The following is a 21,333-nucleotide window of genomic DNA, read 5'->3' on the forward strand; positions in this document are numbered from 1 at the left end:
TTCTGTTGTATAGTATGTGTGGTTGTGTTTATACATTTTTCCCATTCACTCTCATTACAGCATATTAAGCCTGAAATAACAAAACAAAAAAACAAGCCAAAAAGTGGAGCAGATTGGTCATTAGTGTCATGAGTACAGACATGCTTTTGCAAATTCTCACTTATGGGTAGATTGTGCCACAAAGTTGGTATGTAAATGAGAGTCTTTTTGGCCCTCATCACACACATATCACAAACATGCAACTTTTAAAACCCAAATACAGTGTCATCTTCCCTAATCTGGGACCTAATGAGTTAATGGCAATCGGTAATTATATTCATTTGCCTTGAATGGCCTATCTGAATGAAGGATGAATCTGAATATGCAAAAGCAGAGCATGTAATGATTAGGCTAATTACCACCCTTCCCTTATTTGGTTACCTGAGAAGTTTCAAGCTGTAATGAGAATGAATGGGAAGAATAAACATGAGCACATAAATCCTCATTATGAAACAACATTATGCGTTCATAGTGCATTAAAGGTAGATGACTCTTGAAAAAGGGAGAAATCCTAAAGGATTGGGTCAGAACAAAGATCCAGTTACTGTAGCAGTCTTTTTCTAGCAGTGGTCAGGCAAAGGCCTCTGGGAAGTTGCAAATCTGGGGAACAAAAATGTTGAGCACCTCTATTTTTAGAGACATCTATTTGACTGTCCACTCTCTGTTGGAAACTGAGCACTGTTTTAGACTCATCTTTGGTCTGATCCAACTAAGCTGTTCATATGGGAAGTTTTTTGCTGCAAGAGGTAGTTGTAAATTGGAATAGACCTACTTTTTCGAAGTAAAAAGGTAAAGGTAAAGGACCCCTGACAGTTAAGCCCAGTCGCGAACCACTCTGGGGTTGCGGCGCTCATCTCGCTTTACTGTCCGAGGGAGCTGGCATTTGTCTGCAGACAGTTTTTCCGGGTCATGTGGCCAACATGACCAAACCTCTTCTGACGAAACCAGAGCAGCGCACGGAAATACTGTTTACTTTGTCAAAGTAGACCATTGCAAATCCAGGTGCAGTGAAGCCATGGGCCAAGGGTAAGGGCTTGGGAAGTTGCAATAAACACAGGACAACCATTTCTGGGGCTAAACAGGCTACTAGTGCATTGATAACAGATGTTAGCTGGTTTTGGTGCAGGCATTGGGTGTGTATCCCGTACCAACGAGCCTGTCGGCTGGCTGATTATTGGCAGGGTTAACCAAGGTTAAGATCACCCTATGACATACATCAAATCAAGGCTACCCTTCCCAGGTCACTATTTTGGGAGAGCTTTGACCAATCAGGCACCCGTCTTGGCGTCCAGACTGAAGATCTCCCTCTGGATCCCTTTAATTGAATCCCCTGATTCCTTGGAGTGGAGGTGGGGCTCCCAGCACACACCCCTGTCCACCTTGACTAGGGATCCAACCCAATGCCTTATCTACCACCTGAGTCAGCTCCTCTCTGCAAACTCACTGCCAAACTGCTCACATCTGTGGTCTCTTCCAACTCTATGATTCTATGATTCTATGACCTGCAACCAATCCCTAAAACCATTGCAAATATCAAATAACCAGACCACATTACCCATTGGTGATAAATACACCTCATAAAGTCTGACCACAACTGCTGCTTTTCTCCAGCTGACAGTAGGAGGTCCTTATCGACCAAATTCTGCTATACTCCAGTTTTGCTTTTAAATTCTATTTTCGTTTTTGATTTGTAATGCTTATTTGCAACAGGCAGCTGGGGATAACTCAACAGATACTTTTGTAGCACCTTAAAGTCTAGTAGATTGATTGTGGCATAAGATGTACAAGTAAAATCAGACATCATGTTTGGACATAATAAACTATGTTTTAATGCTACATGAATAAGTTTTCGATTTGTAGAATCCTGCCCCCCCCCCCATCAGCCATGAACATTTTTTCTCATTGTCAACTACGGTTTGTTGTTATGTCTGAACTAGGATAGATTGTGGTTAGTTTTAATCATGGTTTGCCCAAGTAAGCCAACTCCACACTGTGATTTCTAATCCTGGCTCATTCAAATATAAATCATAATTAAAACTCACCACACTTACTGGTTTGGATATTATGACAAACTGTGGTTAGTTAAAAACTAAATACTTCCAATCTCACAGCCATGCTATAGGACAGGGGTTGGCAAGGTTTACCGGGCATGGGCTAGATCACTCCCACGGAGATCGTCTGTGGGTCAGACTGGCGCAGAGCAACTCCAGAAATCGCTTCTGTGTATGCCCAGATGCTGAAAATCTAGCCTTATATTTGCAGAAGATGATTACTTCTGCTTAACTGGGCAGTACAGTATAACTATTTCTAACGCATATTGTCACAGGGTTGGTTTATCTAGTGCAGTGATTTTCAAAGTGTGTTCAGGAAAGCCTGGCATTCTTCAAAAGCTTCCTTGGGGTTCTGCAAGGACAAATGAGAAGAAACACATGAAAGAAGTAAAGTACTTTTCCCCCTCTCTGCTGTGCTCAGAATTCTTTGCAACATGTTGTGGTTCCAGGGCAAATTTCTGGGCATTCCTCAGTATGCAAATTGAGATAGTGCCCTGAAGGTAGAATGCTTGAAAACCCATCTATCGCAAGCACCTGTTTGTAGTGCCAATTTTGCCATTCGTCTTCTAAGTAGTTTTTTGCATTGCTTTGTTTTGCATTTTGGAACTTCCAGGACAATCAAAAAGAGCAGCATGCAGGGAGGTGAGGTTGGACACTAGACATTAGTTTTCCTTCCCATATTCGACTCTATCTGGGAAGAATGAAATTCCTTTCTTTTTAGATGGACATTGCATCTCAGGAAAACTCCCTCTGACTCATTGCATATATTACAGGGCCTCCTGCTTAGGTTGTCAATGAACATTCAAGATAAATTCAAGCTGGGATTCTTAAGACCAGTTTTCGCAGCATGAAAGTTTGCAGAAACAAATGTGTGGACTATATGATCAGAATTTGTTTGCGTTTGGCAATGATTTCATTAGACATTTAATTGTACAAAATGCTTTATAATGCTTAACTTGCACAATCTGAAATATTGATTTGATGTTGAACGTTGTGTGAGGGTGTTCTTTGGTTTCTGCAAAGACTCTCAAAAGCAATAAATGAACACATTTTGTACCCGAAACTTGAATTTCATGCCTGAAACCTAGATATTGCAAGAATCATTCTGTATTGCTTAAGCTACTGTCCATACACACAAGCACACACAGCTGAAGCTCTATTACTGGTTTCAAGATAATAAATGTTATAATAAAGACAGTTCTCAAAATTCAAACTGTAGGTCTTACAGTAATAGAGTCACCAGGGGATGCAAATTCTGTTTTGAAATATACAAACATTCATTTTGTAGTTTTGTCAAGGGGAAAAGTCATACTGGAAACAGATTTTCACATTGACCAAACTCTTAGGCTTTGTGGTATACTCAGCCATTTCAGTAATTAGCAATTCTAAAACTGTTATTGGTATCAAATGAAATTGCATTGCATCTCATGGGACACCCTGTTGACCATAATGGATAAGGGAGGGTAAAAAATTTGAACTGGAGTCATTTGTCTATGGTATACTTCCCAGCTTTCAGGCCACTGTAGCAGTCACTGATTGATATCATTGCCAAGAACTGAGGTTGGTCTGTATTTGTATAGCTTTCATGATTACATCAAAATATGGATTTAATACATTCTTAAGACTTAGCAGATAGTAAAATGAAGGGATCCAGGGGATCATCATTAAACATGCATCCATTTCCCCTTGTGTCTTTTGAGATTGTGCCTCTGAATTTAGTAGGAGTTACTTCTGAGCCAACATGTGTAGGATTATACTGCAAACCATCTGAATTTATGTATACTAGAAATCAGCAGGACAAATTAGTTGTGGCTTAATTTAACTCCCATTGGTTTTTGTGGGAACTAAGACCAATTAAGCAAATCTGAATCCAACCCATTTAAATTTGTCTATTTAACATTTGTAGATTATGTTAAATCTTGCAGATTTAAAATCCAATGGTATAATCCAGCCCAAACTGAACAATTGGCAGTCCCATTGATTTCAGTGAAAAGTTTTTATACATGCTTAAAACATTCCTCACTGAAATTACATGGTTTTAAAAATAAATAAATAAATGCTGAGCTTTGGTTGCTTTACTTTGATCATGTTGTTTAAAATATTTATAAATTTCAAAGTAAAACCTCAACTGTTGAAAAAGTATGAAACACAATAATTTAGAAGTAAGTAAAAATTTCTCATGGAAAAAATCAGATAAATAGCCCCCCCCCAAAAAAAAAAATTAAAACTCCTCCTGAACTGGATAATTTCACCCAACCCAAATATTCAGCGAAGTGACTTTGCCTGTTTTGTTGCCTGCGAGTAGTATGAAAAAAATGGAATACAACTGTGGATTTAGTTTTATTATTGTTCAATATACTGAGCCAGTGTGGTGTAGTGATTAAAGTGTTGATCTTGGACTGGGAGACCAGGGTTCAAATCCCCACTGAGCTTTGAAACCTTCTAAGTGACCTAGGCCAAATACTGGTTGCATCCACATCATTCATTTAAAGCACATTTTTACGACTTTAACCATTATGGCTCCCCCTAAAGATTCCTGGAAACTGTAGCTGTTCCTTACAGGGATTGAACCTGCAACCTTGGTGTTATTAGCACCACACTCTAACCGACTGAGCTATCCAATAAATGTTGGCTTAGGTATATAGTCTGCCCCAAGTTCATCTACTCCTCCTCTCTTAGCCCATTGCTCCCTTTACCCACCAATTGGAACCAATAATATGTTTTCATACTGTATTAACCAAGTTGAAAAATCTCAGAAGGGTAGTTGAGTAGTTTTCTGAGGCCATTCTTTCAACCAGACTGTCGAATTCTACGCCCCAACCCCCAGCAAATATGTAATGAAATTATTCCCTGTTACACCACCCCTGAATATCATGTGGAGGGTTGGGGGAGGGGGTAGGTTTTCACACAGCCCTTACAAAAATGCAATTCCCAAGATTTTGCTAAAATTACCCTTGAATTTCATCTCTATAAAACACGGTGATCTGATACGGCAAATAAGGCTGTGAAAGGGGCTGCTTAAAAGAAACATATTTCCAGGTAAAAATGTCACACCGCTTGTATATATGAAAATGAATTCTATTGCTGCACTGTGCCAGGTGTTTTTAAAAGGAAACTTAGCTTGTTCTGTATAATACAGCAAATGGTTTTCCATTCCCTTACTCACTAGGTAACAGAAACCCGGACTGGTCCTCTTGGCTGCAGTAACTATGACAACCTAGATTCTGTCAGTTCTGTTCTGGTACAGAGTCCGGAAAATAAGATTCAGTTGCAAGGTACGTGGGTGGAATTTTGTTAATTTCTTGTAGGAAGATGTTTATAGGGATTTGTCATTTTATTTTATTTTTTGCAAACTTCTTCCTGAGCAATACATTCCATTGATCTTAAACTAGTGAGTGGAGAGTGAGTATGTGTTTATGTGTGTGTTTTTGCCACATTGGAAAAGCCAGGCCTGTGAAACTTGTGGGACTCCTTGGGTTAGAGCTGGTGTCAATCAGGTTTGGGGATCTGAAGGGCCACATTCCTTTACCAACAACCTTCTGAGGGCCACATGTTGGTGTGGGCAGGGCCAAGAGCAAAAGTGGAAGGGCAACTGATCTATCTATCTATCATCTATCATCTATCTGTCTATATCTATCTATATCTATCATCTATCTATCTATCTATCATCTATCTATCATCTATCTATCTATATCTATATCTATCTATCATCTATCATCTATCTATCTATCTATCTATCTATCTATCTATCTATCTATCATCTATCTATCTATCTATCATCTATCTATCTATCATCTATCATTTATCCTATCTCTCTATCTCTCTATCTCTCTATCTCCATTGAACAGTGGGGTAGTTTCCTTCCTATATAATCCTAGAGCTAGGATAGCTCAGCTGGCTAGAGCATGGTGCTGATAACGCCAAGGTTGCAGGTTTGATCCCCATATGGGACAGCTGCATATGTCTGCATTGCAGGAGGTTGGACCAGATGATCCTCAGGGTCCCTTCCAACTCTACAGTTCTATGATTCTGTTGTCAGTGGCAATTGCTGGCAAGTCAACCACTTAATAGTGAGCTAAATGATTTTGTGTTCACCTGTAGGTGATAGAGGTACTCATCCTTGTGCTACCAGCTACCATCAAGCTAAAATAACCATATAATCTCAAGGAAGGGAAAACAGACACAGATCAAGCTAAAACACTTATAGGATCACAGGAAGAAAATAGCAATGGGAAATGTGAAACAAAAGCTCTGGTTGTTTGCCTTCTCTTTTTCAGTACGTTCTTCCTTGGTTACAGCTACAGAGATTATTTTTAAAGCTCAGATAATTTGTGCTAAGCTTCTTGAAATTCTTTTAGCTTCCCACAAAATTTCGCATCTGCTTGGGCTCCTTCTGTGAAAGCTTTGGATGGTGTAAGACTTTCTCCTGAAAGCAGCCTCTGCCACCATCATCCAAATGGAGCTGTTCCTGGTGCTGAAACCTTTGCTGGTTTGGAATGTGGGCTGCCTGAAAATAACACTTTTTGGCTCTTGGGACAGGCGGTGAGAATTATCTTCCCATTGAATTGACGTATAAGCTCAACATCCACCCTCCCCTTCCACTTCTCACATAATAGGACAGCCTATCTTGCATATCACATTGTACGCCTGATATTTTGGGGCATATAACAGTTTGATAGATGATCCTGTCATTTTCATTGGGGCTCATATCTCCACTGTGTTTATGGAAATTATTTGCCATTCGGAGGCTGCTCTCCCTGCGCTCGACATAATATTTGTCAGTAAAATGCTTAGGAAATTGGTTGTTACATCAATCACAGACCTGTTTTGATACATGCCGTTGGATTCCTACAGAAAAATCGCGGCACACAGAACTGCCTTTTAAAACCATTTCATAGTCAATGTTGCCTTGGTGAGTAAAGGGTAACACACAGTCCCAAGTTTACTATGCTCCCCCACAAAAAAATTACCTTTACATGTATAGATAGATGGCAAGTGAAGTTGAGAGAGAGAGGGGAGCACAGCCTCAGCTGTGGTTTTGTTATGAACAGGAGCCATGTGGTTTTCAGACTTTTAAAATATTTTCATTACATGTCTTGTGAAGACTTTCCTGATCCATAAGATCAGACTTTGTTTTCCCCTGAATTCCTGATTTTACCTCTTCCAGATTATATAACGTTGTTTTCTTCTTTTTTGGTATACTCTTGTATTGTTAGTTTTTATGTTATTTCTGTTACATTATTTTGTTGTTATGTTATGTTTTTATGTTATTTTGTGCATATCTCTTAGGGATTTAATATTAAGCAGTTTTGAAGTGCTAAGCAAATAAACAAACGAAATAATAGTATTCTCTCTGGCTTGCTGGCCTTCCACATCAAAGGTTTTTTTGTGATCCTCCCTTTTGTATTTTGAAGTGGTACCATCCCAGGAGGACAACACCATATACTTTGAATATCATAAGGAGACACAGAGAAAAGGGGTTGCATTCACAACGGAAAATACAAATAGGGTGCCATTGCCTTCCTCCTCCACCCTAAGCTCCATTAACCCTACAACCTAGGTGAAGAGGGAGACAACAGATATAACTGAATGGAACTGAATGGAACTAAAGCAGCTTAAAGGCCAACAGTTGGATGGAACTGGCTCAAAGAATTTGGCTCCCAGTCATTTGTAAACACCTGCATTATATTAGAAAGGACTAGATGTGATGAGCTGGAAGGATGATACCTGCTAATATAGACTATATCCTTGACTGAATTGATTTCTTCCCTATTTAGTTTGTATTGCTTCCTGTGCATTGCTGCCTGCAAATGTTTCTTGACTGCCATGATCAAGAGAGTAATCCTGGTGCAAAGGCCCATGCATCAAAACACAGCAAAGCAGAGAGACCTAGGCTCAGCAATTCCAGATAGCACAAAGCCAGTTCTAAACTCTCCTTCATTTTTTGATAGTTTTCACAAAAGGAAAGCACTCCAACTATCTGATAAAAAACAACAACAACCAGTTACCTGGATTGATTTGTGAAACACATGTAGACATGTAAATATTTCACACTGGTGTAGATGCCACCAGTTGTGTGGGTCTTTCCTATACTATCAACACCCCACTGGGAAGCAGAATGCCCTATCCACATATTTGGGTTGCTGTAGTCACGGCCATTATCAACAACATTCACTCATTGTCATATTTATTGCTATTCCTACATATTCCTCAATCTTGTGACATTGTAGCAGGGGGAAGCAGCTGCCATGCTGTGATAGATGATGATAGATAGATAGATAGATAGATAGATACAGATATAGATATAGATATAGATATAGATATAGATATAGATATAGATATAGATATAGATATAGATATAGATATAGATGATATAGATATATGAAGGTGATCTTCATCTAACATAACTAAGGGGTTAATCTAGAGTGAAACCAAGCTATAAACAAGGGCCGTAGGATAACAAAGGGCTCTTTGCACACCTTCATTTCATCCTGAACAAGTGTTTTTGCACATGCTGAAACATAATCCTGTGTTACTTTTGTGTAGGGCAATGCCATGTTTCCTGGGGAGTCGGGTGTTGCTTTCAGCCCCGCCCCCAATATTGCACCCCCTTCCTTTGATAATTTTGCACTGTGTTCAGCAATGTCTGCAAAGTGATTCTGAGCTGTGAATTCCTGCTCAAATGCAAGGGCTCTGGAGTGATTGGGATTCCCATTTGTGCAGGTTTTCTGTTGGCACAAAGCCCATAGATGCAAATGTGAGCGTATGCTTTGGAGTTCTGTTACATACAACTGTGCGGAACACATGGTTTTGAAGAAAGGGGGTATAATGGCCAAGGAATAGCTGGAAGTGTGAACATAGCATTCACTGGCTCCCCAGTGAACATGGGATTGCCCCATACCTGAGTAATGTGGGCATAGGGCTATAGTTGCTAGATCAACAATACCAAAGTGGGTACAGTTCAGGTTACTGCGACCTGAAACATGACTCTTTCATTGATTTAAGAAATACATAAAGTTAAGACAACCTGGCATTCCCCGTCTTGGTAGACAAACTTTGTTGATTTCAAAAGCATCTCTTTGAAAAGGAGAATAAAAGCATATTGAATGTTAGATACATGGGCAATAGTGCACTGCTCTTAAACATTCATTGCATATTAATAAAGCTACTTTTATAAAGATTTCATTGGCCCACCTGCCTGGTCACCTGTAGCAGTTCAGAATCACCTCCATACAGCCAGTTTCCCCCTCCCCATCAGGTTATTCGTATGCAGTGCCAGATTTACATATAAGCTAAACAAGCTATAGCTTAGGGCCCCACTCCCTTGGGGGCCCCAAAATTATTATTATTATTTTTTAAAAAAAAACCCTAGATATACTTTTCCAAAATATAAGATAAAAAACAAATAAAATAAAACCTGCATACAGCAACAGTGTTTTGTATTGCATAGGCTCCTATGATGTAAGTAATGGGCACCGATGTAAGTAACAGGCTCCCTAAAATATCACTGGTTTGCTCATTTCTATATACAGTGGAACCTTAGTTCTCAAACTTAATCCGTTCAGGAAGCCTGTTCCAAAACAAAGCGTTCCAAAACCAAGGCACGTTTTCCCATAGAAAGTAATGCAAAACAAATTAATCTGTTCCAGACTTTGAAAAAGAACCCCTAAAACAGCAATTTCTTCTTAATTGTATTTCACTATTAATATACTTCTTCTTAATTGTTGAATTTCAGTTCAACAATTACTTTGATAAAAGACATATTTTGTTATGTTCAAATGGCTTTAGATACCTATTAGGTCCATAAATTACCACATAGCATATATTCAACACAAAAAACAGCGACAATTTGACGCTGACAAAGGACAGCTGGACATATAAAGGGCCCCATTACCTTCAGTAGCTTAGAGCCTCATCAACCTAAATCTGGCCCTGCCCGTATGTCACAAATGATTATTCAGCATGCATGGACTAATCATTTTTGTAGATACTTTTGAAAGACTGCTTTCTATCCATATTGATTAGAGAAAGGATGTTGTCAATAGCTTTGAGGAAGCCATCCCATTTAGTAAGATGGATTCTGTCTTCTTCTTCCTCCTCTCCCCTCAAGGTCTTCAGCTGATCCTTCCTGACTACTTACAGGAGCGGTTTGTGCAGGCAGCTCTGAGCTATATTGCTTGCAACTCAGAAGGGGAATTTATCTGCAAGGACAACGACTGTTGGTGTCAGTGTGGGCCCAAATTCCCAGAATGCAACTGTCCATATATGGATATTCAAGCTATGGAAGAGAACCTGCTTCGCATCAGCGAGACCTGGAATACTTACAATAGCGAGTTCGAAGACTCAGGTGTGGAACATTTAAAGTATTTCAACTGTGTCAATGAATACTCTGTGATTTCACGAGAATGCTTCTGTTTGCCATAGCAGCTATCGCACATCTGCAAATTCCCAGTCATGGCAATGAATTTTGGGCAACAGTGGTGCACAGAGTGGATTATACTCACTGGCAGTCAGATGTGGCAACACAGCAAACTCTGGGCAGGGTGAGACGTCCTATGTCTTAGCTTATCCTGGATCCATTTTTGGTGGATCCCAGACCTTCCACAATCTGATCTGATTTGGCATGGCCTTAGGATCAAATTAGACATCAGTAGGGACTGTCCCACTCCCCAGGCTCCTAGCCATGGTACTGGGTACGTAATTCCAGTTGCAGTGGGAGAGGAAAGTCTTCCTCTGCTTTGCCTTCCCAATAAGAATCAGCCCCCTCAAGCTTGTACTTAATTATGGAAAAACAAGATATGTAACCTGGACCGGAGCAAGACAAAAGCGCTACCTGAGGCAGATAGCTCTGCTGCTCCCACACCTCTTCTCCCATATCCATAGCTGTCAACTTTTCCCTTTTCTTGTGAGGAATCCTATTCGGAATAAGGGAATTTCCCTTCAAAAATGAGAAACGTTGGCAGCTATGCCCATATCCCTCCACTTACATGTAAATAATGTTTCGCCCTTTTTAGCACAGTAGTGGCTCTGACATTATTTCCTCCATCACCCTACTCTCCACCTCGTTTTGTTGCATCCTTCTCACGCCGCCCTCCCCAGATTCCAGCCTCACAAAGCAGCTCAGGGCTGGTGTTATGTTGGTGGCAAGGGCTGGGCTGGCACACAGAGAGCTCCATTTGCCCTCCGCACCCTGTGCCCTGTTTCCCCAGCTCATGCACACACTCACACATGTCCCGGGCACCATAAAAACACACTATGCCACTGTGAGGAAGTGAGCCCTTCCTCTGTGAGAGGCATTCTGGGCAAGGTGTCCTGGGAGAGTGCCTACTTTAAACTTCTTTGAAGTGCAAGGTTTTATATTCAACCTTTAAGCTTCCAATTATATTTTGAAATAGTTTCTAGCGGTGGCAGGTAGGTGGCTGCAAAAGAGAGTCTCTGTTGTCTGAGGCAACTGCTTCAGCTTGTCTAATGAAAGGGCCAGCCCAATTATGTAGCTGCATGGTAATTAAGCAAGCATCTTATTTGGCCTTGGTCTCTTGTTTCTGCATACTCTGGAACCTTCACGAACCCCTGGAAACTGTTGTACATGTGTTATTGTTGTTGTTTTTGGTGACATCACATGATTAAGGGGTCTATGGGAAACATAACTCTTGAACTATGGGAAATAATGGGCAAAATTCAAGAGATACTTATTTTGTTCAGTATTTTCATTACCGGAGGCCTGGTCATAAGACGTGAGCAGATTAGATGAGAAACAGAGAGATGGGAAGTTATGCAGAACATTTGGAGTAAAGAGAAAGAGGGGGAAATTCTTGGTCAGAAACGTGAAAGTAGCTGAGGTTTGGGATGGGTGGAAGTAAGGAGGTATGGATGAAGAAATGTGAAACCTCAAAGTGAATATGGGAGGGACAATAGCACAATATTTAGTGTATTGGTGGGTGACTTTGGTGTATGTGATTATACTGAAGACATAGAATCTCCATGTTTATGTGGAAGGCACACTAAGTGCTGAGAGCTATGTTTGGTGGTAGATAGGAACAAACTTTGTGACTGCAGACCTCCTCTGCATGTACAACTTCAAGTGGAACGATGAGAGTATGATATAAGATATGAGTCTCTAAAAGGAAGGGTGAATGCATTGCAAAATATGGCCTGGGAGACATTAAAATACCCACGACCAATATTTCTAGTTGACAGGATGCTGTCAGCGGCTCCCAACTGGTTGCCTAGGAAAGTATAAAGACAAGGAAAAGTTTCTTACAGGCCTTTTTTATTTCAATCTTTACAGAGAGATCTCAACCCCTTTTTTCTCTCCCACTTTCTCATTCGTCACCATCATCACTTCTATGGGTGCTACTAAGTGTCCTCTGTCTTTGAGCTCTTTGCTCTTCTACTTTTAAAGCTCTTGCTGGGTTCTGGGAGATGGTGGGTCTGGAATGCTTTCTAGTAACAACGTGTCAGCCAGCTGCCTGCTCCTCCTCTCATTATTTTCCAACTTTCCCCCTCATCTGCCTCTGAGCTGTGACCTCCCGCAAACCATTGTTATAAATATATACTGTCTTCCTCTTCCTCCTCCCTGGAAGGGTCAGGATGGGGAGAAGGTCTCCACCACTACTTCTCCTCTGACCAGCCCCTGACATCACTACCCCCTCTCCAGTGTCCTCCTCCTCTGACCAGTCCCTGACACTAGTGTAGACTCGCTCACATTCTAAACATTGGTAGTAGCGGTGGTATTAGAATTTATTGCCTTCCCTTCACCTCAAGGTCCCAGAATGAAAGTAAATATAAGTCTGAACATGGTTCATGAGACCAAGTTGATGGGGCCCGCCCCATCATGAGCAAAGTGAAATCTTATTCCAGAGCCCCCTGAGTAGTTATGGTGGCCTGAACATTTTCACAGTGTGATCTTTAAAGATGTGGCTGATACTCCCATGCTAGCGTACTCAGGGCATGAATCTGAAGGTTGTTCCTCTCCCGAATACTTTGCTGCCCCTAGTGTTCATGCCCTTTCACATGCATTTTATAGAATCATAGAATCGTAGAGTCATCTAGTCCAACCCCTTCAATGCAGGAATCTCAGCTAAAACATCCATAACAGAAGGCCATCCAGCCTCTCCTTAAAAACCTTCAAGGAAAGGCAGTCCACAACATCCCAAGGGAGACCATTCCACTGTCAAACAGCAATTACTGTCAGAAAGTTTTTCCTGATGTTTAGTCAGAATCTCCTTTGTTGTTAACTTGAAGCCATTGGTTCGAGTTCTACCCTCCAGAACAGAAAACAAACAAACAAGTGTTGCGTTCGCAAAGTAAAGGAAGGATTGAACTCTGATTAATAAGAATACACACAGAGGCTTGAACCAGCAAGACTCTGGGAAGGGTGCATATAATCGTGTCTCTCTGTGCTTGTCCGAATCTGCAGCCCCTGGCCCAAGCCGTTTTATTCACAAAAGAGCTTTTTACAGAGTGTTCGAAAGAACCAATCAGATTTCTTCTGAGCATTTCCACAAACCCACGTGGGGAGAAAGTTAACCTATAAACACTAGTTATCCATGCATACTTTTGGGGTAAATAAGCTGAGAACTACAAAGGGGTAGTAAATAACTTGAGAACTACAAAGAAGAGTTTCTGGCAACCCCGGAGGTCATAAACAATCAGTACACATGATAAGGAGGATGACCAGGAGGACAGTGACCATTATCACCTTAATGTGAGATCTGTTTCCTGGCCCTAAGATCAACATCCTAAGATTAATATACATTAGAGAGCTACTTAAAATAAGCTTGCCCACAATCTTTATGGCGCAGGATGCCTGCCTGGTGAAGCAACTGCTGAGCTGCTGTGTACGTGACATGTGAGGAGAGAGAAATGGGCAGTAGGATCAAAAGGGCCAGAGATGCAGAGGTATGGTTGATCAAGAATCATATCAAAATAGTTTAAACCCAGTCAACGCAATGCTTTCATTGCTGACACAGTTGGCTTACTCTATATCTGTTATAATTCCTCATAGCAATCCCACCTGATCACTACATCTCTGGATATTTGCACTCCTACAACAAGCTTGCTCCATTTTCCTTGTGACAGCCCTTTACATATTGGAAGATGGCTATTGTATCTCCTGTCTCCTCTTTTCCAGGCTAGACATACCCAACTCCCTCAACCGTTCCTAATAAGGCTTGGTTTCCAGGCCCTTGATCATCTTGGTTGCCCTCCTCTGCACACACTCCAGCTTGTCAACATCCTTCTTAAATTGTGGCACCCAGAATTGGATACGTTATGTAACTTGGCTTGACATTCTAGTAAACAACGCTCCTTTAGCTTGCATTGAAAGTGTGTCTCTTGAGATCTCTTTCCTTTGACACTGTAGTACACTGGTACCTCAGGTTACATATGCTTCAGGTTACAGACTCCACTAACCCAGAAATAGTGCTTCAGGTTAAGAACTTTGCTTCAGGATAAGAACAGAAATCATGCTCTGGTGGCGTGGCGGCAGCAGGGGGCCCCATCAGCTAAAGTGGTGCTTCAGGTTAAGAACAGTTTCAGGTTAAGAACGGACCTCCAGAACGAATTAAGTACTTAACCCGAGGTACCACTGTATTCTCAATCCTTCTTCCCCCACACCTGAGATGGCTATTTGAGCTATTGTACAACACATGAATTGATTTGGCACCATTATTCTAATATTTGGGATGGATGGATGATTGGATTCCTGTCTGTTTCAGTTTCGCATGTGTTCAGCTATGAGAATATTGCTTTATCAAAGTGCCACACTTTTAAAAAAACCCCAAAACACCCTATTTTTTTAAAAAAACCAAAAACACCCTAAGAACTGACCTCCGGAATGAATTAAGTACTTAACCCGAGGTACCACTGTACTCAGGTATGTGAAGACTATGCAAGATGATTGTATTAAGCAAAGAAAGATCCAAATGAGTGGGATCGGAGTGTCATGAGTCATCATCTCTAGTCCACAGCATCTGCCTGCTAAATGAAGGTCTCCACCTGCTCCATTTTGCCCTTTCCAGACTCACATCTTGAGGGGAGCAACCTTTAAATACCATGCTAGCTAACTGCACTAGGCTGTTATGACCTTTATGGCTATGTGATATACCTCTAAGGGAACTTGTTGTGCTCTCACTCCCCAAGCCTGTATCATCGAGGATACATAAAGGATTTGACAGAGGTTGAAAGAGAGACAGATTTTGCCCTCAGATATACAGCCATACGTTTTAGAGAGTACTGGTCTCCCCCCCCCCCCACACAACATACTGAGTTCTTCTTCACTAAAATATAATAAAGATTTTAGAGTGCTTTCGTTTAGATAGAAGACAAAGGAAGGCTGGTGTTCCCTGATTATCATAACTTCATTGAATTCCAGTAATTCAATTTGAAACCATCACTGTTTGACCCAGATTTGAAACCATCATGGTTTCTGATTTGATCCTGGAATGTCCCACTTTTCCTTAGATAACCCTATTTTCATCTGAGAAATATTATTCTTGGTATAAGCCAAGGGTAGGCAACCTAAGGCCCGTGGGCTGGATGCGGCCCAATCGCCTTCTCAATCCGGCCTGCAGACGGTTCAGAAATCAGTGCGTTTTTACATGAGTAGAATGTATCCTTTTATTTAAAATACATCTCTGAGTTATTTGTGGGGCATAGGAATTCGTTCTCCCCCCCCCCCAAAAAAAATAGTCCGGCCACCGGCCATATGGTCTGAGGGACGGTGGACTGGCCCATGGCTGAAAAAGGTTGCTGACCCCTGGTATAAGGATCTGAAGAAGTGTTCAGATACGGATCTGAAGAAGTGTTCATGCACACAGAAGCTTATATCAAGAGCAAACTTAGTTGGTCTCTAAGGTGCTACTGGACAATTTTGCAAAAAGTTCATATTTATTTATTTATTTATTTATTTATTTATTTGCTTATTTATTTATTTATTTATTTATAAAATTATTCATATAATGCTGTATTATAAATATATACCACAGTGGTTTACAACACTATAAAAACATAAAACCAGACAGTAAAATCATAACAACTTTTTTTAAAAAACACATTAAAAGCAAAAAAACAAAGAAATTAAAAAGACACATCAGTAGACCCTTGTGGGGGCTGTACTGTTAATTGCCTTCATGGGCCTGGTGGAATAGAAAAGTTTTTAGCAAGCATTTAAAAGTCGGCACAGAAGGCGCCCACTAAATCTCTGTTTGCAGGGTGTGCCACAGGATTGGGCCAAATACATTGAAGGCTCAGTTTCTTGTTGATGTCAAGTGAGCCTCACTAACTGAGGAAATGACCAATGACAGAGTGATATTGATGCGCCATTTGTGAAAACTCCTGTTTTTCATGGTATGATCTGAGCTTTCAGCTAGAATCAAATTCCAAATGCTTCCAGAATTTTACAGAAATTGACTCTGGAGGTAGATGTAGGTGCTGGAAACTCAAACCATGCCCTCAAACATTGGTCACTCACACACAGGTGCACAGGCACCTCTGAAACTGACAACCACACCCAAAAAAGTCAGATACTTTCCAGTTTAGTCTTCTTTTCTTCCTGTTTCCACTGAGCACATATTCCAGCACAATTAAATCTTTGCTTTTCCCATTTCTGCACAAAATGCAAATTATTCTGTTCCCACCTCACTGAACTGAAATTGGAGTGCTTTCAGACTGTTTGCTAAGATCCATCTGCTAGCTTATCATATCTTCTACAAACAGCCGTATCTTGTAGCCTTCGGATTTAGTTACTTCCTCTGCAAAATTAACAGCTGTTTTTATCAAAAATCCATACTGGTGCTGTTTGTCCTAAATTAGCATGCTTCGTTAGTGCTTCAAGGATCCTGGTTGAATTAAAACACTTAATTTTCTCCATCGGGGAGGGAGAAAATGAGGAACAGCCGTGCTGGAGTTTTTTGCTGATTCATGCAAACACTAGTTGAAAAAACAGCATTCTCTGCTGTATGAAAAATGTTATATCTTTAGCTCCCTTTCTCCGGATGCGCAGATATTTTATAAGTTTTTTCACTTCTAAGGGAAAATTGGATAGTATCAGGTTTGAAACTGGATTAATCATGGACTACAATACCAGGCATGCTGCTGGACACTATCTAGGGAAAGAATCTGGACCTTTCATAGCCTTGCAGAGATATGGATTACCCTAACACTTCCCAAACAACACTGAACCATATGAGTAGTGCCCTGGGTAGTGCTGTGGTCTAAACCACTGAGCCTCTTATGCTTGTCGATCGGAAGGTAGGTGGTTCGAATCCCTGCGACGGGGTGAGCTCCTGTTGCTCTGTCCCAGCTCCTGCCAACCTAGCAGTTCAAAAGCACACTAGTGCAAGGAGATAAATAGGTACCGCTGCAGTGGGAAGGTAAACTGTGTTTCCGTGCACTCTGGTTTCCATCACAATGTCCCGTTGCACCAGAAATTGCTTAATCATGCTGGCCACATGAGCCAGAAACCTGTCTGTAGACAAATGCCGGCTTCCTCAGCCCGAAAGCGAGATGAGCGCCGCAACCCCATAGTTGCCTTTAACTGGACTTAACCATCCAGGAGTCCTTTACCTTTACCTAGTGCCCCTAATCCTTCATCCTAACATGGCAGCAGCTGAGTGCTCTGTTGAGCATTCCTGAGTACACTGCACTGGATCAAAGCCTATTTAAACAGTGGTGGAAAGTATAATTAGAACAATGCACGTGTTAACTTGCTCTAAGAAAGCAGGAATTCTGTGATGTCAGAAAATGTACTGTGTTGTTTGTATTAACTGGGCTTGCTGACAGCACTATCGGTCTCAGCCCTTCTGTGTCCAGCAAAGATAGGTAAACAAACCTAAAATTTTTCATATGTTCAGAGCAGAGCTAGACATCATCATCATAATTTATTTATACCCCACCCATCTGGCTGGGTTTCCCCAGCCACTCTGGGTGGCTTCCAGCAGAATATTAAAATACAATGATTCATCCAGTATTAAAAGCTTCCCGAAACAAATGCTGGTTGAAACCAATCAAAATAGAATGAATAAACATCAATTGAGGCAGTGGAGTGGGAGAAGGGTTGCCTCAGGCCCCAGATTTTTAGTGGCAGAAAATTTCAACTTACAGCTGTGTGCTTCAAGTCACTTGGCTCCATTGAAAATGGTTTCTCCATGTGAACCAGGAAATGACCTCTCCAGACAATGAAACAACTCTTATTTTCCTATCTCTGCAGCTGCAATCTCCTGGGTGATGCAAACGCCATTAGGCAGTTGAATGTGCATGCATACTCCATCTGTTTCCCTCCCTCCCTCCACACCCTCTGCATGGCCCCGGGTGCTGGCAACCCACACTATGCCACTGAATTAAGATCAAGGGCCAACAAACGAAAACAATGGTTTCCCCATTTGCCTAAACCAGCAAAGAGGGGGCCAATCAGCTTTGCCTCAGGAAGAAGTTCCACAGTCTTCCCCTCACTATACTACAAAGGAGGGGGAATACCATGTGGCGGTTGCCATTTTCAGCACCAAGCCCTCTTTTATCACCAAGTCTAGTTCACCCTTTATAGTCAAGTCATGTATTTGCTGAAAGCATTTTTTGTTCCATTCTCAACTTTTATCTCATAACTGCGATTAGAATACTTCCTTTGAACTGAAATTGGCTTTCCGTGTGAATTATCTTCAAGTCCCTGTATTCACTGGATACAGTGTTTAATTCCTTAATAACTAGCGAGTCTCCTGCTGTTGAACACCGACGCATTTTGCTTTCATTGATGGGCCGTCGTCAGATTCACTCAGGCACCAGGAGGCTCACCTGAAACAGAGCACCAGCATCCTAACACTGGTTTAAATCTGCTTAATTCTCTATTGATGTCTGCGAATCTGCAGCCATGTACCCAGCTGGGGATCTATATTTCTATAACCTTACCCTTTTTCCCCCTCCCGTTGCATTCTTTTTCTCTCCCCCCCCCCTCCTCCTTCACAGTGATTGAATTATTAACATTCTCTTGCCGAAAACCGCTTGACTAAGCTGATGGGATTTAAAGCAATAAAGAAAATTCATAAGGAAGTTCTACTAGGAAAGACAATTTGCTACAGCCATTGACTGAATATTATATCAAAGGATTTAGAGGTAGAAGACTTCTTGCATTCCTCTCCCTTTTCATGGCCCGTTTGGGTGTTATTAAACTTTTTCATTAAAACCTCCTTGTTGTGAACTGGAGGAGAATGCTTCTGATATTTGCAGTCATTGGTTTCAGAATAGGATTCCAAGATTGGTCATTTAACCAGGGAGATATGCAAGAAAATCTGATGGAGCATCCATCATCCACAAGGTATTTTTTTATTTTATTTTTTAGCTGAGATGTTGAATTTGCTGGTCATTAATTACATTCCAAACCAGAAGATTCCTCCCTCCCTTATTGATTAAAACCATACTTGAGGGAGAAGTTATGACTGAAGAAAGTGGGGCCACAAATCTAACTGTGCCAGGAAACAATTCAAATGGAAGCAGGAAACAATTATTCCTTCCAAGCCCATTCAATAAGTCTTGAACTGAAATGGTGCGTCTGCAGCAGAACAAAATTACATTTTCCAGAAGAAACTGCATAAACCCCCTTCCTACAAGAATGTCTCTTCTCCAAGGCTAAATCCAGTGGCTGCCTTTTTAACCAATGAGATGGGGCAGGCTGTTTCATGAGGTAAAGTGAGGGAGCTGCCTCAGCAAATTCTGAGGGGTGGAAAGTGGCTAGAAATGTGTGCCATGTGGTCTGCCCTGCAGCCCCTAAGCTAGCTTGCTTCTCTAGGGTGCAAGTGAAGGACTCTGATCCATCACAAGTGCTGAAGTAAGATTCAACTACCAGTCTAGGCAGGTTTTGTGCACAGAACAGGGGATGAACCACCTTGTCCTCTGCCTCAGGCAGCAAAACGGCTTGGGATGCTCCTGTTTGTCGATGGACAAACTTAACAACATTTCTCCACGCAGTTATCATGTACCCAACATATATGAAATTCAGTAAAACATGTTTAGAGGCTGTATCCTATGGAGGACCCGAACCTAAAAAGGCAAACAACTAAGGGACAATTGTCAATTTCAAAAAATCCTAGCAATCAAAAATGGTATTGGGGACTATTTAAATCATGGGTAGGCAAACTAAGGCCCGGGGGCCAGATCCGGCCTAATCGCCTTCTAAATCCTGTCCGCGGACGGTCCAGGAATCAGCGTGTTTTTACATGAGTAGAATGTGTGCTTTTACTTAAAATGCATCTCTGGGTTATTTGTGGGGCATAGGAATTCATTCCTCCCCCCCAAAAAAAAAAATATAGTCCAGCCCCCCACAAGGTCTGAAGGACCGGCCCCCTGCTGAAAATGTTTGCTGACCCCTGATTTAAATATATAGAATTCTTTATTAGAATAAAATAATGTCCATAAAAACAAACACTTCAATAATAAATTCTTAACAGGCTGGAGCCTGTGCGGAATATTTCAAAATAAGCCAAATGCGTTTCGGTGCAAATGACCTCATATGATATCAAAGAAACTAATAGGCTTTGATGAAGAGCCATGCTTCCTGTTCCCTTCCTTTCAATTGCATCCTCCTCACTCTTCTCATAGATTATTAGGATAGCCCCCTTATAAGCATTCTTCACATAGAAGCTAACTCCTAGGGGGCAAGGGATCTTGTCCCCCCTCAATAAAATATTTGAGGGGGCCAGCACCCCCTCCCCCCTAAGTTGATGAGCACTGCCATTCAAATGATGTGCGTGACCAAGTCATGTTATTGCTTATGTGAGGTAGGCTTTCCTGGGGCCCCCAATATTTTTTTCAAGTTGGCACCCCTGGTTCCCCACACAATTTAGAACCATGCTGCAGAAGTTACTCTCACAACATGTGAAACATGTGCAGACCAATCAACGAGGACACGTCAGAGCAGGTGGGGCCAGTATAGGAGACCCCACTGCCCCCCATGTGATTTTAACAATGTGAGTGGGAACTTCCAAATATAGGAGGCGTTTTCTGCCCTCCTATGTTCTCTTCGTATAATAATAATAATAATAATAATAATAATAATAATAATAATAATGGAAGTCTCTTCAGGTCAGTCTTTAGGGTTGTGTTGACCTTTGCCAAATCTTCCCACCTATCATTTCTTTTCTTTTCTTTCCATCTGGCCAGTGAAAAGGAGATTTGGTAATAATGCAGTCTTGCTGCATTTTGAAGCTGGAAGCATATAACTGAAGTTCACATCAGGTTAATTGGAAGGAGGTTT

At 41.3% G+C, this 21,333-nt stretch overlaps 1 protein-coding gene and 1 long non-coding RNA gene across 3 annotated transcripts in view; one reads left to right on the plus strand and one right to left on the minus strand.

The window, feature by feature from the left end:
• LOC309344071 overlaps window positions 1–21,333 on the minus strand; it is a 352,998-nt gene that overhangs the window by 309,129 nt on the left and 22,536 nt on the right. The window lies entirely within an intron of this gene.
• The window catches only part of BRINP3 (BMP/retinoic acid inducible neural specific 3), a 263,578-nt gene that overhangs the window by 179,641 nt on the left and 62,604 nt on the right, over window positions 1–21,333 (plus strand). For both annotated transcript variants that reach the window (XM_081865868.1, XM_081865869.1), the window contains exons 5-6: window positions 5,260–5,365; window positions 10,201–10,437. In XM_081865868.1, coding sequence (XP_081721994.1) covers window positions 5,260–5,365; window positions 10,201–10,437 — 343 coding nt within the window. The remainder of the gene's footprint in view (window positions 1–5,259; window positions 5,366–10,200; window positions 10,438–21,333) is intronic.

The sequence above is a fragment of the Podarcis erhardii genome, assembly GCF_964252035.2.
Source record: "Podarcis erhardii genome assembly, chromosome: 6".
In the NCBI taxonomy this organism is placed as follows: Eukaryota; Metazoa; Chordata; class Lepidosauria; order Squamata; family Lacertidae; genus Podarcis; species Podarcis erhardii.